This window comes from Vipera ursinii (assembly GCF_947247035.1).
Source record: "Vipera ursinii genome assembly, chromosome: 2".
Taxonomy (NCBI): domain Eukaryota; kingdom Metazoa; phylum Chordata; class Lepidosauria; order Squamata; family Viperidae; genus Vipera; species Vipera ursinii.
The window spans coordinates 269,794,220-269,820,997 of record NC_139513.1 but is presented as its reverse complement, the minus strand read 5'-3'; the positions used below and the strand labels follow the sequence as shown (position 1 = coordinate 269,820,997).

The 26,778-nt window shown below is 40.3% G+C and overlaps 1 protein-coding gene across 1 annotated transcript in view; it reads right to left on the bottom strand.

The window, feature by feature from the left end:
• ANKRD55 (ankyrin repeat domain 55) overlaps positions 1 to 22,976 on the bottom strand; it is a gene marked incomplete at both ends in the record, with an annotated part of 34,543 nt that extends 11,567 nt beyond the window's left edge. The window contains 7 exons of the mRNA XM_083351174.1: positions 40 to 224; positions 1,466 to 1,594; positions 2,659 to 2,719; positions 8,395 to 8,504; positions 9,284 to 9,414; positions 13,318 to 13,440; positions 22,937 to 22,976. Of these exons, the coding sequence (XP_083207300.1) occupies positions 40 to 224; positions 1,466 to 1,594; positions 2,659 to 2,719; positions 8,395 to 8,504; positions 9,284 to 9,414; positions 13,318 to 13,440; positions 22,937 to 22,976 (779 nt within the window). The remainder of the gene's footprint in view (positions 1 to 39; positions 225 to 1,465; positions 1,595 to 2,658; positions 2,720 to 8,394; positions 8,505 to 9,283; positions 9,415 to 13,317; positions 13,441 to 22,936) is intronic.
• Between the last annotated feature and the right edge of the window lie 3,802 nt (positions 22,977 to 26,778).

Here is a 26,778-nt window from a genome sequence, read left to right as displayed (position 1 = left end):
AAAGCCCCAGACAGCTCTTCTCTTTGTTTCCATGGCTACCTGTCATCCACATCCAGTGCCTGCAGGTTGCATTCTGGGATTTTAGCCAGCTCACTAATAACATCACTGTATCCTGAAGCAGCTGCAACATGAATGCAAGTCTTCCCATTCTCATCATCGAAGTTTATTATTGATGGGCTTTGATGGTGGTTCAGGATAATAGAACAAAGGATCCGGTTTCCACTCTGAAAACCAATCATAGAGAATATGTTATTTATCAACATTGCTAAGCAGAAATTCTAGATCTATAAGCATTTTTGACCTCCTTATCCCAGAAAGTAATATTGCTTTATTTACAAATGTTCTGTTAAAGGTAAAGGTAAAGGTTCCCTCGCACATGCGTGCTAGCTGTTTCTGACTCTAGGGGCCGGTGCTCATCTCCGTTTCAAAGCCGAAGAGCCAGCGCTTGTCTGAGGACATCTCCGTGGTCATGTGGCTGGCATGACTAGACGCCAAAGGCGCACGGAACGCTGTTACCTTCCCACCGTAGTGGTCCCTATTTTTTTACTTGCATTTTTACATGCTTTCGAACTGCTAGGTTGGCAGAAGCTGGGACGAGTAACAGGCATTCACTGTTACGCGGCACTCAGGATTCGACCCACCAAACTGCCGATCTTCTGATCGACAAGCTCAGCATCCTAACCCACTGAGCCACCACGTCCCTAATGTTCTGTTAGTGCTATCCAAACTGAATTATTACTCATTAAGTTCTTGGTTTTTAACCAGCTCAATAATTTGTTTAACTTAAATCAGACTTCAACTGTAACCATATTATTTTTCTAAAAATGCCTTTGGGCCCTGACATAATACCAGAGGAATATTACCTTGAAAATTAGCTAAGAACTTCAGAGATGGCAGTGGCATCAGACATTTCTTTTTCTAGTGCTGGATCCTAAGGTATTAATAACATTTTAAAAGTGGGGAAAGGGAGGTTAGTGCCTTTGTTAGCTTCCTTAGGCCATCTGGAACACTAGCGTGCTAACATTTGCCTGACAACACTGTGCTGTAATGTCACTTCAGAATATGAAAAAAGACCCAAGGTTGTAATTTGGTAATTTGATTCTCAGATATAGTGGTTTTAAGCAAAGCCATGTTTAGGTTCTTTTCTTTTTGTAACCTGAAGCCAGCATTTTTACATTTCTTGAATTTAAACAGCCTTATAGTAATGCAATTCTTACAAAGGGGAATCACCTTTTTTGCATGCTAAAGTTAGCTTTAAGAATATTAATATAACTGATCTTGAAATACTTTCACAAATTTTTGTAAAAAAATATGTAATGATGACTTGTTTTTCTACTGTACCCTACAGTGCCATTCCCAGTGTGAGGGGTATGAGACACAGCTGGATTAATCTTTGCTTATGTTCCTCCCCCACCCCTTCAAGATGCAATATAGGGACACTACATGGTTAGCAATTATTCCATACCTGAACTGCCCAGTGAAGTGCTGTTTTAAAATCTTTGTCCACCAGAGTTGGATCTGATCCTTTATGGAGTAATGTCTGAACATGCTGAGGTTGATTGTGGAATGCAGCCCAGTGGAGTGGTGTCATTCCCTGAAAATCACAACAAAATCATTAGATCTTTAGGTAACATATGTTTTTTGTAGAGCAATATTTTAATCTTGAAGATATGTGGACTTGAACTCCCAGAGTCCTCAGCCAACATAGCTGGCTAGGGAATTCTGGTAGTTCAATTCCACATATCTTCAAACTGCCAAGGTTGAGAAACACTGCTCTGGAAGGTAGGATTGGTCATAAATTGAGCAACCAACCAACGATGGTGTCGACCACTAGCCTACCTCACATGACAACCAGGGTGACCTTACCACCAGATGACCCCAGTCACATAAGACCGATAAAAGCAAAAGAGAACTAAAACAAGACACTTCAGCTGAAGTTCCCCTGGTGATGTTACTTAGTCTGGTGATGAAACGTTCGGAAACACGTACAAATATTTTCTACCATTTCTAATTGGGCATAAAGAAAAAATGTTTCTTATCTAGAATAAAATAGATACATCCTAATAATAATATGCTATTTTATATAGAATAAGATAGCAAAACAATGGAAAATTCCTTGCCTTGGCATAGAAGTTACTTTGTGAAAAATTGTTCCATTTTTCTATTTTTTTAAATACCTCTGGTAGGGTAAAGTTAAAAATATGCACAATAGAGTTTCTCATACTTTCTGTAGTTACTCTGACTTCAGCACGCTACAGTTTTCACACTATGGTTTCCATGTTTCCTGCTTAAAAATGGCAGGAAACTGTTGTCAGTTTTTAGCAATTGCAGTCAGAAGATTCAATTTTCTAGAAAAAGATACATCATCTAAATAAAGTGTTGTTCTTTCCTCCATCTCTCCCACTGCCCCCATTTCTTTTGCTATCCCTGCTGTCATTCATTTACCTATCAAATTCTGGTTAGGAGGAACTGAAAGGCACACTGCGCAAATTGCAAACAGGGCAGTTTGCTGGGGTTTTTGCTTTCATGATGCATTTCGGTCCAGAAAATAATACCAGAATATTAAATAGTATCAGTTGATTTTAGATCTTTTAGCATGAATCACTGTCTCAGGGACCATATCGTGGAATATATTTGGGTGGAGATTTGATTGCTTACCTCATTATCCTGATGATTAATTTCACTTAGATCTGACTGCTGAAGCAAGACAGATAAAAGTCTATGGAGAACAAAATTATATTCAATACATTAGAGGTTGTCCTCAACTTACTACCAATTGTTTAACAACTGCAGAAAGTTACAATGGTCCTGAAAAAAGTAACTCGCAAACTGTTTTCACACTTACAGCTGTCATAGTTCTCCCGCACTCATGTGATCAAAATTTGGGTGATATGTATTATGACATTTGCAACATTTTAGGGTCATGTGAATTGCCATTTACAGCTTCCCAAGGAGTTTCCAACAAGCTAAGTCAATGAGGGAAGCTAGATTCACTTAATTACCATGTGATTCACTTAACAACTGCCAGAGTCACTTAACTATGGCAAAAAAGTTGTAAAGTTGGGTGCATCTCACTTAATGACTGCATTGCATAACAACAGATGTTCCAGTCCCAATAGTGATCCTAAGTCAAAGACTCTCAATGTAATACATTATAATCCAGTACATCATAAACAAAAGTTCTCTGAGGATGGGCTCCAGCAAGAATCCAAAAGCTGGGAAGACTAAACCTCTGGTCCTGGTGATCAATGCAGATTGGCTGCTGTGTCATAAACAAAATTCAATAGCATTGAAATAGTCTTCTTTTGATCCTTTTTTGTCACTTATGGTTCTAGAAACAGTGGGACCACATAGATCAGGGGGCCACAACCCCCAATTTGTGGACTGGCACTGGTCCACCGCATGCCAGGAACCAGTCTATGCAAACAGGCAAAGCCCCATGCACAGGATGCAGGCAGCATGCGAAACCATGCCCCCTCCGGTCCACAGTAAACCTTTCTTCATGGAACTGGTCTGTGGTGCCCAGAAGGTTGGGGACCACTGACATAGATGATAAGAATAACATTTTTAAAGCAAGATATCTGAATTTACATAAGACTGTTTTCAATTTAATGGCTCAAGGAATAGTTCCATTGCAAGCTTTCTCATTTATTTTTTAGGCTAACACGTTTATTATTGCATAAGCTTTCATAGCTTACATTCACTATATTAGGTATCTAAAATATGCTGAATTATACAAGTATTTATGTGTTCTTGTACTCCTATGTGTTCATGGCCATCCAATAAAACTGCACAGATCTGTTTAGACTTAGATGCTAGGTGGCCGTGTTTTGAGGCAGTGTTTTGAGGCAGATCACATCTTGCTCTCTAAGATAAGTGGGAATCTATGAGTCCAAAGAAAGTGGACAAGAGTTCTCTGAGACATTGGCTATATCACCTGTACTCTGAACCTCTGTCCCTCTGAATTATGAAAGCTCCAGGGAGGTGACTGTGGGCAGGGTGAGGGCAGTGATAAATGCATCCTTGAAAGAAAGACTATGACTGCCTGCCTTGAAGATAGTGGCTGTGCGCAGCCTCCTCAGGAATAGCAATAGCAATAGCACTTAGACTTATATACTGCTTCACAATGCTTTACAACTCTCTCTAAGCGGTTTACAGGGTCAGCATATTTCCCCCAACAATTTGGGCCTTCATTTTACCAACCTCAGAAGGATGGAGGACTGAGTCAACCGTGAGCCAGTGAGAATTCAACTGCCGAACTGCTGGCAGCTGGCAGTCAGCAGAAGTAGCCTGCAGTACTGCACTGTAACCACTGCACTACCACAGCTCTGAAGCTGTAAATCTAGAAGTTCTAGATTCTGATAATTATTGACCAGTCTTCAACTTTCTCTTTCTGGACAACAGTTTTTATCAATGGTAAAATCAACCATTTGCAAAGAAAACACCACCGTTGTTCAAACTGTTCTTAACTGTTAGTTGCCCACAATCATGTGTATGAGATAGGTAGCTATATAAATTAAATAAATAAATAACATTTTTAAAAGCCTTTTGGATTAAAATTTGGTGGAATATGCAGAAAATATTTAAGAAAAAGATAAGGTTTTCTCCACAGTTATTTCTGTTGGGTATTATTATGTACTGTTATAGAAACCAAATTGATGTTGAATTTAATAAAGGCAGCAAGACTTTTGGTATCTCAATATTGGAAGAAGGAGGACCTGCCTACGATAGAAGAGTGGACTTTAAAAGTTTCAAACCTGGCATTAACGGCAAAAATTTCAGCATATTTGAAAGAACAATCGCAACAGAGATATATTTTGGAATGGAGAAGATGGATCGATTTTATTCAGAATAAATATGGGACTAAAAAGTTTCATTTAGCATATGAATAAGTATTACTATTATAAGATGTATTATTACTTAGTTATTATTATTTAGTTATTTAGTTATGTTTAAGGGGAGTTAAAGTGCGATAGAATTTAAAGTGCTTTTTTTAGTTAGCATATTTTAGCTTAAGTTTGTAAAAGTTAATACCCTGTATTCAGCTCTGGGAAGTCGGGGGGGGGGAGGGGGAGGGAGGGGAAATGGGGGGGAAGGGGAGGGAGGGAGTTTATATTTTTAAAATGTATTTTAAAACTTTTCAATAAAAAAATAAATAAATAACACTTTAAGAAGTGAGTAAAAAAAAAATCTCCCGCTTCAAGTCTGCTTTAATTTACAGAAGCTGAGAGAGGCCAAATATGATTTCTAATGCAGGTTATAGGTTTTCTGTCTTCTTTATGGATCTCTAGGATTATATAAAACAAAATAAGCATTACAAAGTAAATATCAATAAATATATTTACTTCAACTGCAGTATTACAGTTGTCAGAGATCAGTGTTTCCTGGCATTTAATCTGGATGTTTTAGGGCTGATTTTTAAAAATTGTTATTGGTATGATTGCTATCAATCTCGTCATAGTGTTATCACTGGAATACTGTTCTTGTTATTGCTTTCTGCAGTTAGATTTCCTGTCTCACTTAACTTGTTATGGTCAGGTTGAGCAAAGATAAAGAGAAAAACAAATATATAGTTTGAAGAACAGTGGCACTTCAACAGTGCCTTCCAGTAAGAGAGTGATCGTATTCAGCAGAACTAATTTTGTTGACTTGGGTTGATAGAAAATGAAGTGAGCAGCTGGCATACTTCCGTTCTGACCAAAGGTTTACCTGTTACCATGGGGATTGTAGAAACGATTTCTTTTCTAAACATCACTGGTTCATTTTCTGTGGATTTTTTATTTAATAATAGTGCTATTGTGATTGTGTTGAAAACTTCGAAGTGCACTGTTCAACTGATATAAAAGAAAAATGGAGATGGCAGGAAATTAACAAAATGGTGATGACAATAAGAAAAACTGAGATGTAGGTGCAAATAATGAATTAAGCATCATGTATGGCTGCACATTTAATTTTCATCAGTTCATCTATCATCTATCTTCTATCAGATGCTTTTTCTAAATTTTTATTTTTGGCATATCTCTCAAAATGTGATGTATATGCATGTAAAATATAACTGTACGGATTTAATTTAAGTCATAATGTGCACAGAATAAAACAAATAATACCAGGCAAATGGCACATATTGGTCAGTAACAGCTACACCTTTTGCTCTTAATCATGCTGGCTGGAGCTGAAGAGAGTTCAGGTCCAAAAGATCTGGATGGTATCAAGTTTTTATCTCTGGTTCATACTATTATTCCTTACCTACTTCAAGAAAATCAGTAAATAATTATTAATTATAAATGAATTTGATTTTGGTTTTTGCTTTATGTATACATAAATTCACTGAATGATTGGACTTGTGCAACTTCACAAGTGATTGATTACACACCACCCAGATAGATTTCCTCTATGACAATCTGTCTCTAATTGGTCCTTCAGATCTTCCAGTGGTGCACCCTTTGCTACTGTAATAGTCCACCCACCTTGCTGTTAGTGGTTATCTTCTTCTCTTTCCTTCCACCTTTCCCAGAACTAGAAAACTAGTTCTTTGTATAATGTGTCCAAAGTGTAATAATTCAAATTTGGTCATTTTTGTCTCAACTGAGAACTCTTGAGTTGTAATTTTATAAGTACTGCTTTATATACATTATAAACCACACAGAGATGGGCAGTATATCAATTTAATAAATAAGTGAATAAAGTAAAATCTAATATCTTAAATTACCACTTTGTCTATGTCAGAATAACAGAACAACAGAGTTGGAAGGGTTCTTGGAGGTCTTTCAGTTCAATCCTCTGCTCAAGTGGAAAACCTATACCATTTCAGACAAATGGTTGACCATTCTCTTCTTAAAAACCTCCAGTGTTGGAGCAAACACAAATTTTGTAGGGAAGTTGTTCCACTGATTAATTGTTCTAACTGTCAGGAAATTTCTTCTTAGTTCTAGTCTGCTTCTCTCCTTGATTAGTTTTCATCCATTGCTTCTTGTCCTGCCTTCATGTGTTTTGGAGAATAGGTTGACCCTCTCTTCTTTGTAGAAGCCCCTTATATATTGGAATTGCTATCATGTCACTCCCTAGACCTTCTTTTCATTAAACTAGATATACCCAATTCCAGCAACCATTCTTCATATGTTTTAGCGCCAATCCCCTAATCATCATTGTTGCTCTTCTTTGCAGAGTCTCACCATCTTTTTTATACTGTGGCAACCAAAACTGGATGCAATATTCTGAATGTGGTCTTATCAAGTCATTATAAAGTGCTATATTAATACTTCACATGATATTGATTCTATGCCTTTGTTAATGCAGTCTGGAACAGCATTGGCTTTTTTGGCAGCTGCAGCACCTGCTGGCTCATATTTAAGTGATTGTCCACTTGGACTCCAAGATCTCGCTCACAGTTAATACTGTTGAGCCAGGTTCCCCTTATTCTATGCCTGTGTATTTGGTTTTTCTTTCCTAAATGTAGAGCCTTACTTTGCTCATCATGACATGACAGAAAATTTAGTTTGGTTAGATAGGATCCTTCTGTATCTTGAGCCTATCTTTTGGGATGTTGGCTATTCCTTCCAGCTTGGTGTCATCTGCAAATTTGATGAATTTCCCTTTTCTCCCCTTGTCTAAATCATTGATGAGGATATTGAAGAGTATTGGGCTTAAGACAGAACCTTGGGGTATCCCGGTGCATATTTCCTTCTCTGTAGACACAGTTCCATTAAAGACCACATGTTGGTTGCAATTGGTCAACCAGTTATGAATCTATCTGATGGTGATGCTGTCTAATTTTTCAGGTGGTAGGTTGTGGTCTACTTTATCAAATGTCTTTCTGAAGTCCAAATAAGTTATACTCACAACACTTTCTCTGTCTCTGTTTCTCTCTTTACACTTATCTTTCTTTAGTTGGAGAAGATAAAGTATTTAAAGTGTATTTGTATTTGTGTTTTTGCAAGAACCATCTGACTTGTGCATATAGGCAGTATGTTGATGCTGGTTGCACACATTGCAGATGCAAATACCACCCATTGGAGTAACAGCCGAAATAAAATGGGGGTTACACATAGATGTCTGTTGGCCATACTCTGATTAACAGCCTTACAGATTTCTTGAATAAAAAGGGAGGAAGGATATATGCCTGAGATCTATTGGTCCAAACCCTTAGTACATTAACAGCATGATAGCTATGAAATTCTGCAATTCTTTATCTGTTTAACTGATAGCACAGGATGCTTAAGACTAATAGAAAACACAATGACTAACATTCTGATTGGGTAGAATCTAATGGAATTCTCATCTTACTCTACTATATGGATTGCCTAGGGGAGGTGACGTTACTTTTGCAATACAAGAACTAAAATTATTAGGGAACACTATTAAAAAAGTATCTCTGAGTAGCTTCAAGAAGGATACCTGACATTAGGGTCAGCAGTGGCAGCATGTAGGGGTAATCTTCCATTTTTATCTGGGATGTTCTGTCTGGCTCCATTTCTTAGCAGGCTAACACAACCCACAAGCCATCCCTGAAAATAGAACAAAGTTTCATTTACTCAGAAAATCTTGGGCACTGAGTAAAGATTCTGCATTGAATTCCCTCCCTTCTTCCCCAAATTATTGAGCACATTCATGTTATCCCATGGCCAATGTGGTACTACACACAGCAAGTTAACTAATACATTGTCTAGTGTTAGAAAACCCCACAAACCAATGCCATATCCTGTTTACTGTATTATTGTCATCATAGTCGGATACCCTAAATACCATTGTGGTGACTGACTGATCCTTCTCATATTTTTTTTCATTATTGTTTTTACTGTAGGATTAAAAATAAATCCTATACAATCTGACTGCAGTAAATTTGTCACTTTCTTTCCATGTAGATTTATTTAACTGGTCTACAGAAGAATTTTTTTGGGTCACTGGAGTATCGAGAGGACAGTTTTAGACATTTCAGTCTCTAAGTAGAGTGTTGGTAGAAATTATCTGAATTACTTCTGCACTCCTTCCAAGAGAAAGAAATGGAATATAATTCCAGTGAAGCTCCATCATTAAAATAATACATTATACATATTTTGAGAAACTGTTGAATATATTTCTCTTTTTGTCTCTCACAATTTCTCTCATAGAAGAGGCAATTAAATTAATATATACTGAGCTAAAATTGAGCAAGATTTTCTAGGTCTCACTTAACCAGTAACTTCTTTTGTTAGGCCTAACTACTGGCTCTAACAAAGAATATTCATTTCTCTATTTCAGCTCAACGCTTCCCTAAAACAATGTGTAAGACAAGGAAATTCTGTACCAGATAGGTTGCCAAAGATAAACTAGTGCGCCCTCGGGCATCTTGAGTGTTAATATTGGCTCCCATCTTTAGCAACAATTTCACTGTATCAAGTTGGCGCCCTGAAATGGCATGCATCAAAGGGGTAGAGCCTTGGAAAGAAAAAAAATGACATAAACATGAAGCATTTTCATAGTACAAAAAGTATTGTGCAGTCACCTTGTCCCATGTCTACATTTGAGGTTCCATTTCAACAAGCATTTGCTGGGGATTTAGCTAGCGAAGTTGTTTCTGTTCCTCTTTACGTATGAACAATTAGCCAACTTCAATGCAACAATAGCTGTGCCCACATAAAAGTTAAAGAGGCAAAGTTAAGAGAGGGTCTTAGAATACAGTGTCTTCTGACCTTTATTTCAATTGATACAACAATCACTTCTTTTTAAAAGAGAATTAGTATTGCTAAAAGATCTCATCCAGAAACTCCAACCTCAGTTATTACTGGATTAATTTTATTGTAATGCTGATTCCAAATCTCCCTTGTAGTTTTTCAATTTACTCCAACTCGAGTTTACCTTTACTCCAATATTTTGATTAAAGTAGATCCAGTTTCAACTCCATATTTTCACTTTTTCACAGAAATTCATGGAGTGACTTGATTCAACCTAACCTACTTCAGAGGGCTGTTGTGAGAGATTAAGTGGAGAAGGGAGTTCCATGCATGCCACACTGAATCCCCAAAGGAAAGGTGGGATACATATCAAATGAATGGACAGTTAAATATTGAATATGTTAAGTAAATCACAGTTTAGCATATGTGAACTTGGTTTATGCATCTGGAATTCAGATGCAAACTAAGGACTGTTGGAGAATTTGGCTTTTGTTCTTGATTGGAATCCCTACTTTCTTACTCTTCATATTAATAAGACAGTATTCATTGATTAAAACAGATTACATAGGATGTATGAACTCATATATCGTATATACAGGGTAGTCCTAAACTAAGGGCCAGTGTTCATTATTAAGGAAGGTAATAATTCAGTGAGATGTGCTTGATTTTACCATCTTAGTTGAATCACTGCAGTTTTTAAGCGAATCACATGGTTTTAAGTGAATCTGGGTTCCTCCTTGATTGCTTGTTGAAAACTGGCTGGAAGAGTTGCAAATAGCAATCACATGATGCTGTCACCATCATAGATACTTACTGGTTGCCAAGTGCTGAATTTTGATCATGTGATCATGGGGATGCTACAGCAGTCTTACGTGCGAGGATGAGTTGTAAGACACTTTTTTGTGCCATTGTAACTTCATGTAGTTGCTAAAAATACTTGCAAGATAAGGACTACCTATATCAGCTTTCAATCTGGGATATAGCCCTAAGGTGACATTATTTCGGTAGATTTGGTGTATCTATGTTGGTCCTCCTTGATATGAAGGTATCAAAGTGGTCTCTTCCTTGTTTGGCTTGAGGATAGCAATAGCACTTGGACTTCTATACTGCTTCACAATGCTTTACAGCTCTCTCTAAGCAGTTTACAAAGTCACCATATTGCCCCCAACAATCTGTATCCTCATTTTACCAACCTCTGAAGGATGGAAGGCTGAGTCAGCCTTGAGCTGGTGAGACTCGGAATTGCTGAACTGCTGGCAGCTGGCAATCAGCAGAAGTAGCTGCAGTACTGCATTCTAAACATTGCACAGCCTTGGATAAGAAGGAAGCATTGTTTTATGTTAGCTCTTCTCTTCAATCTTAGGCTGACTCCTGATGCTTGAGAAGGGGTAGGTCTAGCTCCAAGATTCTGTTTTATAGGGTTCTCGAGGATCAACACTCTTCCCACTGCTAGTTAAAGTCTACACATGGTCTCTTGGTGGGAATATTCATTAGCACATAGAATCTGGCATACCGTTTGCTGTTTCTTTGGAAAGTGAATGATGGCTGTTATGTTTCCTCTCTAGAATCTCATACACCATCTATTTGTGCTGGACAACCTATTCCTTTTTATCTTTTGCTGAGCAATATGCCAATCTTTGCCTATAAAGATTGCAGCTTAAAAATTGTACAGACAGCAAACAGAACAAATCAACAGCAAAATTTTGAAATGTGAGGCCCAGTTATGTTTATGTTCTTCTAATTGCTTTCTGTTTCAGGCAGGGCTTTTAAAAATGCTGACAAATCTTATACAGTAGGATTTTGTGGGCAAGAAGAGTTACTTATTCCGGTGCTTAGATTTTTGAGCTATCTCAGACAAGGGGAAGTAATAAACTTGTTTGCTTCCCCTTTTTAACTTCAGTTTTCTTTTGTGTAAATATTTGGCAATTCCATACTGTTGTCCCAGAAGCTCAAAAGGACCTGGGTATGCACAGGGTGTGGTAATAATAATAATAATAATAATAATAATAATAATAATAATAATAATAATAATAATAATAATAATAATAATAATAATAAAAAGTCAAGATAACAGTTGCAATGTTGCAATCAAAACTGCTGTTTTTAATGGGTGCTATGCATGTGACATACATAAAAAAACAGGAGTAGCTTCAGTTTCCCATTTTCTGCTTTTCTTAAATGACCTCAAATTGGTGATATGAAAAAAGAGACAATCTTCCACTTTCTCCTTTTTTCTTCCTAAATTATTTTTGCATCAACAAGGCCCAGATATTTATTTATTCACTTCTTACTGGAGAATGGCTTGGTCTGTTGATAAGTACATTTGGCTTGCCACAAAACTGATAGGTATCTTTTTCCTCATTACTCTTTTGGCCATCTTAACTGATTAGTGTTTTTAAGCAAGTTGTATTTGACCTCCAAACTGGATATTTTCTGCCCCATGAACTAGGCCAGATTAAAAACAGAGGTGTGAACTCAGACCTAACATGTCTGAACAATTCCTCAATCTCAAATGCCTCAAACACTCTGGAAATCTTGGCTCCACACACTTGCATGAAATTGTATACCACCACTTTGCCTATTGTGGCTACAATGTTCAGTGTAATTACATATTTTTATATTTTCATTTGAAATTATTAAATATCATTTATATTTATATTTATATTTATATTTATATACTGTTCAAAAAATAAAGGGAACACTTAAACAACACAATGTACTGTATTTAATAGTAGGATGTCTTATTTTCTGTTCCCTTTATTTTTTTGAGCAGTATATTTATATTTATATTTAATACCAGAGAAGTAGCGGCCTGTGCACCTAACGGCATGTGAATTATATAACTAATAATCATAAACAGCAGTGGTACATCCTTCTATCTAAAGATGTCAAGCTTAGTTCAGTGCAAACTTGTTTTGCAGCTGTCTTTCGCAGTACCTTTTTCAAACTTGGAAACTGTCCTATCTGTAAACAAATCACTAGTCTACAAGGACAGATTATTTATCTAGAGTCTGTAATCCGTGTTCTTCAGGCAGAAATTAGGTGTCCAGTTCAGCCCTCTGCGCTATCTGCCCCCACTACCACAAGTTCCTGCACTAGAGTTCCTATGGGTTCTGAAAGAATGCATAGCTATTCCTATATTTTTTCAAGAATGAGAAGCCATTGCGGCATGGTGGAATCAGTGGGATTTAGATTGTGGAGCTCACTGGGTGATTTTGAGTCAAACTCTTTCTCTGAATCTAAGCGAGCAACCTGTGGTTGTGCTGTTAAAGACAAGCTATACATGTCTAGTTGCAAGCTATCATCAAACCTTTGGTTTCCCCCCCTCCCCAGAGTTGTAGAGAAAGCTTACTATGTGCAGCTGCAGTAAATATGGAAATCCATATTGCCAATCAACAGTGTCAACCTGTCTAACATATTGTCTTTTGCTTGGCTTTCAGGATATATGATTCTGATGAACTCTTGTTATTTCACCTATTTCAGACACTTATGATTTCAGATCTGTTGTACCGATGACACATTTTAGTAGACAGAAATATAGTAAATGAGTGTGTAATGAAGCTATAAATAAAAGTGTTTAAAAAAACTCCATCACTTTTCTTCAGTAACATAGAAGATAGTCATACCAAAACTGGTGCTACAACAATAAGACCATAGGTTACCTTACCCTCATTATCACAGCATTCTAATATTGAAGGATCTTCACAGATGACAGCAGTTAATGTATTAATATCTCCATTAGCTGCTGCTTGATACACCAGAGTTAGGTCAATTTCTTCTGCTGAATCACCTGTGAAAATTAATGTTTGCGTTAGAATGAAGAATCTTGTCTCTTGGAAAGAAGGAAATAACCATGTTTAATAGTGAAACAAGAAGAGCCAACTTTGAAGATCCGTGGAACCAAATAATCTTTATGGATTCTCCTTCCTCTTTCTTCTCACTACTGTTGATACAACCTACTTCTGAGCCTAGGAAACCATACTGCATGACCTAAATATAGGAGGGAAGGGGATTTCTAAATGAAAAGGTACCTTAGCATCACTTATAGTCTAAAACAGGAAATTTAACTTAGTACTCTATGTTGTAGTAAAGTCTGAACCAATCTGGAATCTCCTGCTGTTCCACAAACAGAAATATTTCAGGTTCTCGCTGTTTCTTTAAGAAAAATCTCATTTTTATCCAAAGGCTGGTTGGCTAAACAGGTTTTTTTTTAAAAATTAAATCTTTGTGTCTGTTGTCTTTTGGAGCTGTTTTACTGGTCTTTGAAAAACAGAAGCTTAGAGAGTTAGAAGGACAGCAAACAATGGTTTGTTCCTTCTGTGGTTTTTGAGATATCTGCAAATTCTATAGCAGTCATATAGGGGAAACAACAAGATTGCTAAACTCAAATTTAGGACAATCTGCAATGTAGTGGGACCGACGCAAGGAAGAGATGCCAGCCGGAGTACGTGTTCAGCTCTTTATTGGGGGGGTAGCGTACTGAGGAATGAGGGTTACCTGGCCTCCTTAAATACCTAGCCAGGTAAGCAGACAGCCAATGGGGTTGGCCCTAGGTTTCCCGCCGAAACTGGGTTTCCCACCAAAATGGTTCAGGCCAACGCCCCCTGGTGGCTGTTGCTATGCAGGTGCCTGCATACATAACACCCCTCTCCCCCTTAGAGAAGAACCACATAACAACTATAGAACAAATTTGCAAGTAGCTACATAACTATATACACTGTGTGTCAATGCAACGCAACTGTGGGGTGGTCACTTGCACACATAGTCCACCAGGTAGGCAGGTGTCCTGTGGGGCTGGGTGGACTGTCTGGGCGTGGCTTGGTCCTGGGCTTGGACACCTGGTTCGTGAGGCCTCTGTGCTGGGTTGAACAGAGCTGGGTTCAGGAGGCCCTCCTCCTCTGGTTCCTGTTCTGTGTTGTTTCCAGTTGGGCTGACATCTCCTGGGGTGTGGCTATCCTGTTGGGTGTGTGTGGTGCACTCAGGGACCCTTCCTCTGAGCTGGTCGATGTGTCGCCTTATGTGTCTGTCCCCCTCCACCCCCACGATGTAAGAGAGGGGCCCAGTTTTCTCAACCACTGTCCCCAGAATCCATGGATGTCCTGCCCCATAGTTCCTCACCCAGACCAGGTCCCCCACATTGAGAACTCTGTGCGCGGATGCAGATGATGATGATGATGATGGTGATGATGGTGATGGTGGCCTATCCGTCTCAGCTGCTACTCGGTCTGGGTGTAAGCGGTCAAGCTTGGTGATGAGACGCCGTCCCCATCGCAGTTCTGCTGGGCTCTTTCCGGTAGCAACGCATGGTGTAGTGTGTTGGGCAAGTAGAAATTTTGGCAGTCTGTGATGCCAGTCCCCGCTGATGATGCGCTGGAGTGCGTCTTTGGTCATCCTTACCATCTGTTCAGCTTGCCCATTGGTCGATGGATGAAAGGGCGCGGAGGTGACGTGTCTAATCCAGTTCGCCTTCAAGAACGCCTGGAAATCAGTAGCGGTAAACTGAGGCCTGTTATCAGACACTATTACGTCGGGGAGGCCGTGTGTGGCAAAGAGAGCTCTGAGCACCTGGATTGTCCTAGCCGAGGTCATATTGGGGACAGGGACTACCTCCAGCCACTTGGAGTGGCTGTCCACTACTACTAGGAACAGTTGGCCCTGAAATGGCCCTGTGTAGTCAATGTGGATGCGGGACCAGGGTGTGTGTGTGGCCTCCCACCTGTGTACTGGTGCGAGTGGCATTTCTGGCCTGGATCTCTGGCACGTGTAACAGGCCTTGACCCATTCCTCAATGTCCTTGTCCAGCCCCGGCCACCAGAGGTAGCTTCTGGCCAGTGCCTTCATCCGAACCACCCCCGGGTGTCCCTCGTGTAAGGATTCCAATAACTTGCCCCGGACTGCGGTGGGAATGATGACTCTGCTACCCCAGAGGAGGCAACCCCTGTGTGTGGAGAGCTCGTGACGCCTGGTGAAATAGGCCTGGAATTCAGGCCCCGGGGACTTGTCCTGCCACCCTGTGCAAACCCATGAGTGTACCCTGCTCATGATGTTGTCGGTGGCTGTGTTGCTGGCAATGTCCTTGGCATGAACTGGGCATTCTGGTAATTCCTGCAAAGCTAGGATCTGTGTTGCTGGTGCCGGGTCTGGTTCAGTTGTATCGAGGAGAAGCCTACTTAAACCATCTGCGTGGCCCATCTCCTTTCCTGGCTTGTGCACCAGCTTGCAATTGTAAGCTGCAAGGAAGATGGACCACCGGAGCATTCTGGGGGACAGAATTTGGGGCGTCTGCCTGTCCGTTGTGAACAGGCCCAGGAGTGGTTTGTGGTCTGTGTAAACAGTGAACTCCCTGCCATACAGATAATCGTGGAACTTTTTAATTCCTGCCATGATTGCCAGGGCTTCCCTGTCAATTTGGGCGTAGTTCGTTTCTGCTCCAGACAGTGTCCTTGAATAGTAGGCAATGGGAATTTGAGCACCATTAGGCTCTAGGTGACTGAGAACAGCGCCCACACCATAAGGGGATGCATCGCACGCAATGCATATGGGCTTTGTTTCTATGAAGTGGGTTACTGTGGACTTGTCAGACAGTAGTGCTTTTAATGCTCTAAAGCTTTGCTCGTGGATGGAAGTCCAGGCCCATGCTGCCTTTTTATCCAGTAACCTGTGAAGTGGCTCTGCAATGGCTGCCTTGTGTGGGAGGAATGTATGATAGAAATTTAGCAGACCCAGGAATGCCTGTAGCTCTGCCTTGTTCTTGGGTGTGGGTGCTAGTTTGATGGCCCTTACCTTGGACTCTGTGGGGGTGGATTCCCCTGGCATCTACCCTGAATCCCAAGAATTCTGTGGAAGAAACACCTATGCTGCATTTCTCCCTCTTAAGTTTGAGGCCAGCTGTGCGCAGCCTGGACAGCACCTCCCTTAGCCTACCTGCCAGCTCTTCTGCTGATGCTCCTGCAATCAGGATGTCATCGAAATAGGGGCAGACTCCTGGGATGCCCCTGAGTGTCTTCTCCATAACTTCCTGGAAAATGCCAGGAGCAACGCTGACCCCAAACTGTAGCCTGTTCACCCGGAACGCTCCCCTGTGTGTTACTATAGTCTGAATGTCAGCTGTTGCCCTAGTAACTGTGAGTTGCTGGTATGCCTGTGCAAGATCGAGCCTTGCAAAGATGGTGCCACCTTGGAGGGAAGCGAGAACGTGGCTGACCGTGGGGACCGGGTAAGCGTGCGAGTTTAGGGCACGGTTCACCAAGCACTTGTAGTCGGCGCAGATCCTTATTTCCCCATTGGATTTAAGGGGGGGTGACGATTGGGGTTTCCCACTCCCCCCCATCTACAGGCTCTAAGATTCCCTGGGCCACCAGCTTATCCAGTTTGCACTCGATTTTGTGTTTGAGCGCGAAGGGGACTCACTGCGGCCGGAACCTAATGGGGGAAACGTTCGAGTTAAGCCTGAATGAGATGGGGGGCCCTGTGTACCTGCCCAGCGTCCCGTCGAAGACGTCTGCGAACTCCTTGCAGACGGCCTCGACGGAGTCTCCCTGGATCCAGTGGATCCCGGAGACTGTGATTCCCAGGGCCTCAAACCAGTCTAGACTGACCAGGCTGGCTCTCTGGCCCTCTACCACTACAACCTCCAGGTGCTCTTCACGACCCTTAAACCCCACCGAAACGGTAGCCTCCCCCTTTACCTTGACCGGCGATTTCTGAAAATTGGTCAGGGTTAAATTTGTAGGCCGTAATTTAATCCGCTGCTTGCTCCGGCTGTTAATATAGTTAAGGGTCTCGTCCGAAATGATTGAGACCGCTAATCCGGAGTCAAGCTCCATGCTACAAGGAACGCCTTGCAAGCGGATTGTTAATCTAATTTTGGGTTTGAGCAGCCGGCGGCTACCCGTGTGGTTAATGGCCAGCCGGCTCTCAACATAGCCAATTCATGTTTTGGTTGGGGCCCCAGTACCTTTGAACGGCGATTCCTCCAGTTGCAGCTCGTGGATCTCTTCTTGGGGGCGGCGGCTATGACAGACCACGGCTATGTGGCCTGTTTTCTTGCAGGCCCGACACGTGGCCGCCCGGAACTTACAGAGGCTGCGCACGTGGTTTCCACCACACCCTGTGCACTTCTGAGGGTTGGTGGCGTTGCTAGGAGGCCTGGGCTTGTCTGGGCGTCTGCCTCACTGCTCGGGGGTCGACTTCCGCTGGAGGAGGTCGATGCTTTGCTCGTCCTCGGCTGTGGCGACCTGCCGGTGGATGCTGGCTGCCTGGCTGCCGGTCCGGGTCTCCTGGACTGCTCGGACAGCCCCGCAGGCCGCTTCGTGGGCCAGGATGGCGTCTTCGGCTTCCTGGAGCGAAACCTCCTCTCTTTCGAACAGGCGCTCTTGCAGCCGCCTGTCCTGTAGGCTGCAAATCAGCTGGTCTCGTAGCCGCTCCTCCAAGTTTGAAAACTTGCAGGCGACAGCGGCTTCTCATAGGGTGGCGAGGAATTCGGCACCAGACTTGTCGGGGCGCTGGTCCCTTTTTTTGAACTGCAACCTCGCGGCCACTTTGGAGCGCCGGGGCCGGAAGTTGGCGTTGAGCTTGGCAACGAGGTCCCAGTATGTGACAGTATTGATGGCTTCTGGGGCGAACAGGTTTGCGGCGATCTCTAGGAGTGTGGGTCCTCTGATGCAGAGCAGGGCTGCCGCCTTTGCGCCATCCTCCGAGATCTGGTTGAACCGCATGTACAGTTTGGCGTGAGCGAGGTACCGGGCCCATGTCTCGGGGTGGCGGGTGTCGAATTCGTGGGGTTGTCCGGCCCTTGCCATCGCAGTGTAGGTTCGGGTCTTGAGTCACGGATGCGGTGACTGGCGTGGTCCGGTCGGCTGGTGGTCATGGGGGGGGGGGGAAGAGGAAGGAAAAATGCCTTTCCCTTCAGCTTGAGGTGCGTTCCCCCAGTGACTTCAGCTCTTCTGTTGGCAGGATCCCACCTTCGTCGCCACTGCAATGTAGTGAGTCCGACGCAAGGAAGAGATGCCAGCCAGAGTACGTGTTCAGCTCTTTATTGGGGGGGGGTAGCGTACTGAGGAATGAGGATTACCTGGCCTCCTTAAATACCTAGCCAGGTAAGCGGACAGCCAATGGGGTTGGCCCTAGGTTTCCCGCCGAAACTGGTTTTCCTGCCAAAACGGTTCAGGCCAACGCCCCCTGGTGGCTGTTGCTATGCAGGTGCCTGCATACATAACACAATCCTTTTTAAAACAAAGTGGAAGGTATGCTTTGCTTGCAGTTAAATCAAAAGGTAACCTAGCAACTAATGTTTCATTTTAGAGAAAAACAGTCCTATGTACTGTGGTCTTTGAACACTATTCATATTCACAGTGTACTGTGTGATTATTTCTTTTCCAATTGAAAGATAAACACATGGAAAAGAAAAGAACCGGACTATTCAATTGTTAGCATTCACTGAATATACATTTTCAGGATGGCATCTGCAAAGGATATTTTGCTTGTGCAAAGCAGCTCCATGCACAATGGTGCTTTATACCAGAGGTCCCCAACCTTTTGGGCACCAGGGACTGGTTCCGTGGAGGGAGATTTTTCTGTGGACCGGAGGGCCATGGTTTCATATACTGCCTGCATCCTGCAGATGGGGCTTTGTTTGTTTGCATGGACCGGTTTCTGGCATGCCGCGGCCCGGTGCCGGTCCTTGGACTGGGGGTTGGGGACCCCTGCTTTATACGACTGGGATACTATGTGATAGCAATTTATAATTATGATTGCAGGGAGCATCTTATGTACATTGGCTTCTCTCACTTTGTTTACACTTTAAAAACATAAGCAATGAGATGGAACCTCATGGCATAGCATAGAACGGTGATCACTGAATGGAACAGAAGATACCCAGCCAAGACCATATTCTGAGGCTCCTTTCTTCAGCCACTTTAACAATTGCAGATGCCTATGACATGGAACATAAACTCATTCACAGCTACAGTAAAAGGAATGTTGTGTCATTTCCCCTGCTTTTTCTATGGATTGATATTATCCATTCTTTAAAACCAGATTTGAACCGGATAGAGAGGATACTTAAAATACTTTGAATGAAGGCAAATATATGCATTCCAGGATAACGTTGGTCAGCAGGACAAGAGGTTTTGGGCTCATGCTGGATCCCATCTTCAGGGATTCTGTCTAGCAGAATAGATTGTTTTTCTTTAAAGTGGACTGCATAGTCAACCTATTTCTTTGGAAATGTGTATGAAAACATTACCTATATTTGCTGCTTCAGCATCATGAACATACTCTAATTAGCTTCTATCCCTTCAATTACTGGCAGGAGCTTTCATTACTCAGGCACCAAGGGCATGCTTGCACACAAATACCCAGCCAGGCCTGGCTCTGTAGCTTTAGGCGACAAGTGGCAATTTATTCCATCTGCAGAAATGATGGAATTATACAGGGATTTATTATAGTTCACTGCTGCTGCTAGTGGACTTTATTTATTCCTTATTTTAATTAATGCAGCTCAAAATAATTTCCCATATAGTTTTATTTTAGTGTACTTCACAATGGAAATTATAATGACACATTGTATAATGCCATGAAATCAGTGCCAACTTTTAATGACCATATGGATGTATCATTCCCCAGAATGTCCATGTATCTTTATTCTGTTTTTCTTCTCATAACACAATTCTGGCCAGTCTAACAGTCCAAAAGAAAAAAGGTGCTAGCAGAAATCTAAAATCAACCTACGTAACAGGAAGGTCTTTAAAAATCTCTCTTTTAAAAATGGGAGGTCAGGATATACCAAGTAACCGTTATCCTTTATATTAACACTAGTTATTGGCCTTTTAAAAAATACGGTAGATACAAAGGCTAGCAGAATCACAGGTAAAACATGGGATTGTTTTGAACAGGATGTATATTCCCCATGAAAAACATGTCCTTTGTGCATTGTAGGGAAAGGGGAGCAGGAATATCTAAGAGTTATCTGACTTGACCAGCGTTAACATTTAGCATTTAACATTCTTGGACACCTGCGAAGATCTGAATCACCAAAAATCACTGTCAATGACAGTTTTAGCCTTCTCACTTTCTCAAAGATCTGATATTTATATTTTCCATAATGACTTGGAATTTCCTCCAAGAAAAGTATAGCTCGTGGTTTTAACCCGTTGGCACTCTATTCAAAGCATTATTGTTACTCTTCTTTGCCTGCTAGTAAGTCTACCAGGTCCTGTAAGAGGGTTCTATGGCAATGCCTTTCTCCAATGCCTTTCTGTTCTTTCTGCTCTTGTGCATAAGAAGATCCAGAGAGCTCACTCAACGTGTGCATAATTGTTTATTCAACGGTAAGGAATCTGGATTGTATAAATAGCCTTTCACGTTTTGCATGCATTGGGGGGGAGGTTTAATGTGAATGTGTGAAAATCAGATGCATAAGATCTTAACTGCTATTCACAACCCCACTCTGCCATTCCATTATTCATAGACATGGAGCTTCAGGATTGCTTTTGGTAAGGTTGAGGATTTGGATGGAGCATGAAAATATATTGCTTGAGTAATATAAATGCTTATATTTCAAACTGTATATTTTTAGGTAACAACAACTTTTATTGATTAGCCCTTGGGCCATATCAAAGTACAAAGTTCCAGCAACAAACCGATATTTTTAGGTAGATATAAGCCACTGGGAACCTTAGGAAGTGAATGGCATAAAAGCCATAGAAAAAGCAAATAATAAAAATAAAGTAGGAGTGATGTTTGGTGCAATGAAATTTATGCAAACTGCATGGCCATCACATATTTTTATTTTGTACAAATTAACTTTATTATATGTAATATGCAAGTGCTGGTGAATCATGAAAAAAGCACCAGCGTGAAACAATGCAATGAAGAAAACATTGAAGTCAGTGATGGACAACAGGACAATGGACCATAAAAAAGATTGGGTTCTCTAATTTGCCTTTCTCTTTGAATACCCAAGAGAGAAAATTTATGCTTAAAAACAACTACAATAATCTTTACAGATGTTAATCCATGTGTCCAATTCTATTATATGAAGTTTTTGTTGAATAGTTGGAGGAAATTTATAAAATAATATCATTGGCCCAAGAATCTTGTTTCCACATTTCAATGGTGTAGCAGTTGCTTTTGATTTTTCAGTGAGAGTATTGGGTATACACTCTACCTATGGTCATCTTTGCTGTGAATGGGGATTCTCATCTTTCTGAAATTAGGAATAGAGAAATCCTTATCATGTTTGTCAATTCCCTTTTAATATGCGACTGTTTGTATCTGGAGATGGAGTCTTAGACGGCAAAGATTGTAATGCATGTAATTACCTTGGTGCGCTTCAGTGATTCATATGCACACTTGCTCTTAACCAAGTCCAAACCCTTGCGTCAAATTGCCCTTTAGACTGAATTAAATGGAGAAGCCTTGGAATTGAAGGATCCCTGATGGCTCATCTTAGCAACAAAATTAATAGAGTCTACAAGTAGTAGCACCGGAAACAACAATATAGATAACAAAAACAAAAAATGTTGAAATGCCAGGGGGAAGGGGGAAGTATGAAGATAGTTAAGGCAATATCAATCTGTAATGTTATTTCCCAGTAGAAATCTAATCCTTTAATTAATTACATAAAAAGTTAGATAAGAAATAGAATTGAACATATAGTATAAAGACCTTAAACAGAAAATTGAGACAAAAATATCACCTCCCACCCCCAAGAGATCATTACTACATCCACCAAGTGTTCCAGAAAAAAAATGTTTATTTTAAGACTCAGCAAATTTAATTATGCATTTTAACACAAACATTCCCAAACAGCTAATTTAAATAATTCTTCAAAGAAAATAATGACACCAGCCACACATTTTTCTATTACTTTCATTTTGTAGTTTCATAATCAGTTATTTTGATCAGGAAACACAATTCTTTACTAATGACAAAACATAGGAGGCAGGTTTTGAATGGCACAGAAAATCACAGATCAAAGATAAGAACAAATGACAGGCACTGTCAGGTTTTCTCTCCCCCCTCCAACAATACACCTGTTTCAATTAACAATTTAGGCAGCAGACGTAAATGGCTAATTTCAAAACTGACTGCAGAAAGAACCTGCTTTAAAAATCAACAAGTTCAGAAAATCAGATTGGACAATTTTAACTTAAAATTCATGTTACCCCAGATTTTCCCTATACAATGTAGAGCTTTTTGTACTGTGTTCATGAAATACAACTATAGGATAGGAGAAATATATTCAATGAATGAATCTTAGGATGAAAAAACAACTATCATACCTTTCTGATGATCAAACACCGACGAAGTGCTAAAATCCATGACTGATTCTGAAATCCTTACAGCTAGAGCCTATATTTTGTTAGTAAACAATGCATGTCTAGCAATTGCTGTCACCTGTCTTGTTTAATTTAAATCTGCCTTCTTTAAAAAAGACAAAGAACGGGAGCCTTATCCTACGCTGCCAATAGATCCAATGGAAAACAAGCCTTGCAAATACATTAATGCGTTACAGTTTCATGAAAAAAAAGCATTTTTATTCCTTTGCTTAGGAAGGAATCTGCTGGTAGTGCAGCATCAGCTCTCAAAACGCTGTACTTAAACTGCAATCTCTGGATGAATGAGCATCCACAATATCAGACAGAGCATGTGCAAAGCTTGCAATGCTATTTAAATACTAATGGGATTATTTCATAGATAATAAGATATGTGTGGTAGTGGTAAAAAGAGTAAAAACCCTCTCTGAAGATTGGAAAATTATGCCTACTGCTCATCATTATACAGTTTACTCCAGGAACAGACAATCTTTTACAGGATGAACAAGTATTTGTCTTTTCTTGTTTTGTGGGGAGTGGGGGGAGCAGAGAAGGCTACAGCAAGCAAGGGGTGATGTTGCGAAATTGGCTAGGCTGTGTCATGTAAATGGATGGGGATGGGACAAATCCACCTAGCAAGAATTACAGAAGCACTGCAATGCTACAAACAGTAGTGAATAGCTGCTTCCTCCCAGTAGCTATGGAATCAGACTTGATATATATGTTGATCTGAGATTGTGAGGGTAGAGAGGCTTGATCTGAGGTTGTGAGGATAGAGAGGGTGGCACAAATTCCATGGGGCTTCCAAGAGCCATGAACTAAAAACTTGCTTTATTTTCTAGTGGAAGCATTTGAAGACTGTTACACACCTCTCTCATGGATCTGATGCCAAATTTGGTAGTTCCTTCTGTAAATTATGTAAAGGTAAAGGTAAAGAAGTCCCTGCAGATTTTACTCTGCTATTTGTTGTCAGCTATAGGGGGTGATGCCCATTTCCATTTCAAGGCATTTGAGCCAGAGTTGTCTGAAGCATTTCTGCTGTCATGTGGCCAGCATGATGTCATGGAGCGCTGTTACTTTCTCACCAAAATGGTACCTAATTATCTATTTGCATTTGCATGCTTTTGAATTGCTAGTTTGGCAGAAGCTGGGGCAAGAATGGGAGCTCACCCCATCATGTGGCGCTTGGGTCTTGAACTTGAGTTGCTGGCTTTGTAGTTGACAATCCCAGTAACTTAACTAATGAGCCACCATGCCACCCTCTGTAAATTAAGGGGTTTACAATAAAAAGAACAAGGTAAGAATTTTTACTAAGCAAAAACAGTATCAGTAATGTCAGCTCTGGTAGGTAGACTAGGAAATTGACTCAACAGGAGGGCTAAAACAACTTTATTGAGATTGGTTGTAGTAACAATCTTGTATGTCTGATTCTGCTCTACTTTCTCTTTTTCTTAAACCCTAGTGAATTAGTGAGGCAACTGCCTGAGCTACTTCAAATGTTATCTCGTTGTTCTGGACTTTAAAAAAATGTTTAAGTCCTGTTTTCCTAAGTAATGGTTCCTTTATATCCCTAGTAGCAAGTATTGTTACAGTAGATAAAGCCTCAAATCTTTTTCTTATTAATAATAGTTATTTCTCCAGTATTTTACATTAGAGATAATAGTTGGAATCATGATAAAAATATACCCTCTTTCTCAAAAGAAGAAATAATTTCTAAATCTGTTGCATTTTAATGCGGTAAAGTTCTAGCACCTAAAAGTGGGACTGAATTATTACTCTGAAGAGTTGCAAGGATAACTTAAAATTTAATATGATTTGCTTTTATGATTGATTTACAGAAATAATACTGCATTACAATACTATACTTGATGAAAATCTAAGTTGTTCCCTATACTGAATTGATGTCTTATAACCAATCAATCAGTCAATAACCCTACATTAAAGATTGGATCTCTAGCAGTTTCTCTAACTAACACAGAGGGTGGATATTTACATGAAGAGTAAAGCACCAGATTAATCACATTACAAATAATAGGTATGGGCAAATTGATCAAAAGTATTTTATTTCCTCCCTCCACAATTTCAGGTTATTTTATTTTCCCTTTAAAAGTTCAGTTTCTGCCATTCCCATACTAGTTAGAAAATTTCTTTTTAAAAATTAGTACAACAAATTATCTGCTTTTTGTGAATATCTTCAGACATTTGCATTCATTTCTTTTTCAAAGAAAACAATGAAGACAGAATTTGCAAACAAATTGCCTTGATATAACATATTAAACATTATTTTTCATGAATGTATGTGTCTGTATTCTTATATATTTAAGTTTGTAATTATATTGCACACATATATATTGAAAAACATGTTTAATGTAAGTGAATTATATTGTAAAATTCAGAAAAGCATAAACGATAAAGGCTAAATATTTTTTATTTACGTACTGTGATTAATGGAGCCAAGATACCTTTCCATTTTTTAGTTTTTGGTTTTTCACATGATTGGTTAGGTTACTTTACTACTAGAAATACTAAATATCAAGTACCAAATTCTACTACTCAAGAACCTGACAGTCGTGTGAGCCTCTCCATCCTCCTCTTCTCGCCTCCCCACAAGTGTCAAGGATGATATTCTTTGTATTTGGCAGATCTTAAAAATGCCCTCATGGCCCTTGCCAGTTCTTCCTGCTTTTCTATTAAATCTTTTTTTGCCCATTTATAGCATTCCCTGGAAAGAAGCAAAGAAAAACGCTGTTACTTGTCTCTCATTCGTTGAGTTGTTTCAAGATGCAAACATCCACGGGGAGGGGGGAGGGAGTGGAGTGAGACAAGGGATGGGCCTCAGTCACATGCTTGCAGCCACAATCGTGATATTTTGATATTTCTCAGTGCTGCAATCCGAAGACCTCTGGAGATGCAATATTGAGAATGGGTTTGGTAATGTACAAATATATGTGAATGCAGTTTTGATTGCCTTAATCTGTTATAATAAAATATTTTTACATATAGCATTAACATTGCTTCAGTTATGACTCTAATGAATGATCTCATAATATAAAAAAGGGATGGAGTATATATATCATGTTTATTCATGAAACTTTAAACATGACTTTCAGTGTTGCTGAACAATACCAAAAGCATATTAACTTCAACTTAAGGACATGTCTCTTAAAATTCAGATTTAATCAATACATTTATATTTTATGCATCTATAGGAGAAACTCTCAGCTGGGCCCTCCACTTACCATGGGTTTGCTACCAGCGTGTAGCAAATTGGGACCAGAATTTCTGTTGCTGAGTAAGGTGGTTGTCAAGTGAGTCATGCCTAATTTCATGACTTTTTTTGCCATTCTTGTTGAGTGAATCATGAAGTTGTTAAGTGAATCCAGCTTTCCCCATTGACTTTGCTTGTTGGAAGCTGGACATTGCAAAGGGTGATCATAATGACACTGGAATGCTGCAAGTTTTATAAATGCATGCCGAATGTCCAGTGCCCAAATTTTGATCATGTTACCGTGGGGTGCTGTGACCGTTGCAAGTCATAAGTCACTTTTTTCGGTGCACTGTAATTTCAGACAATCACTAAACGAATGGTTGTAAGTTGAAGTATAGTATCCCCTGTCTCATTTCATTTGCAGAGGCTGATGAAGCTGATGATGCCTTCAGAAATTGTAGGTGCCCCATCGCTGGAAGCTTTTAAAAAGAAACTGGACAGCCACTTGTCTGAAATGGTGCAAGGTCTCCTACTTGAGCAGGGGGTTGGACTAGAACAATGGTGGCAAATCTATGGCACGCATGCCAGAGGCGGCAGTCAG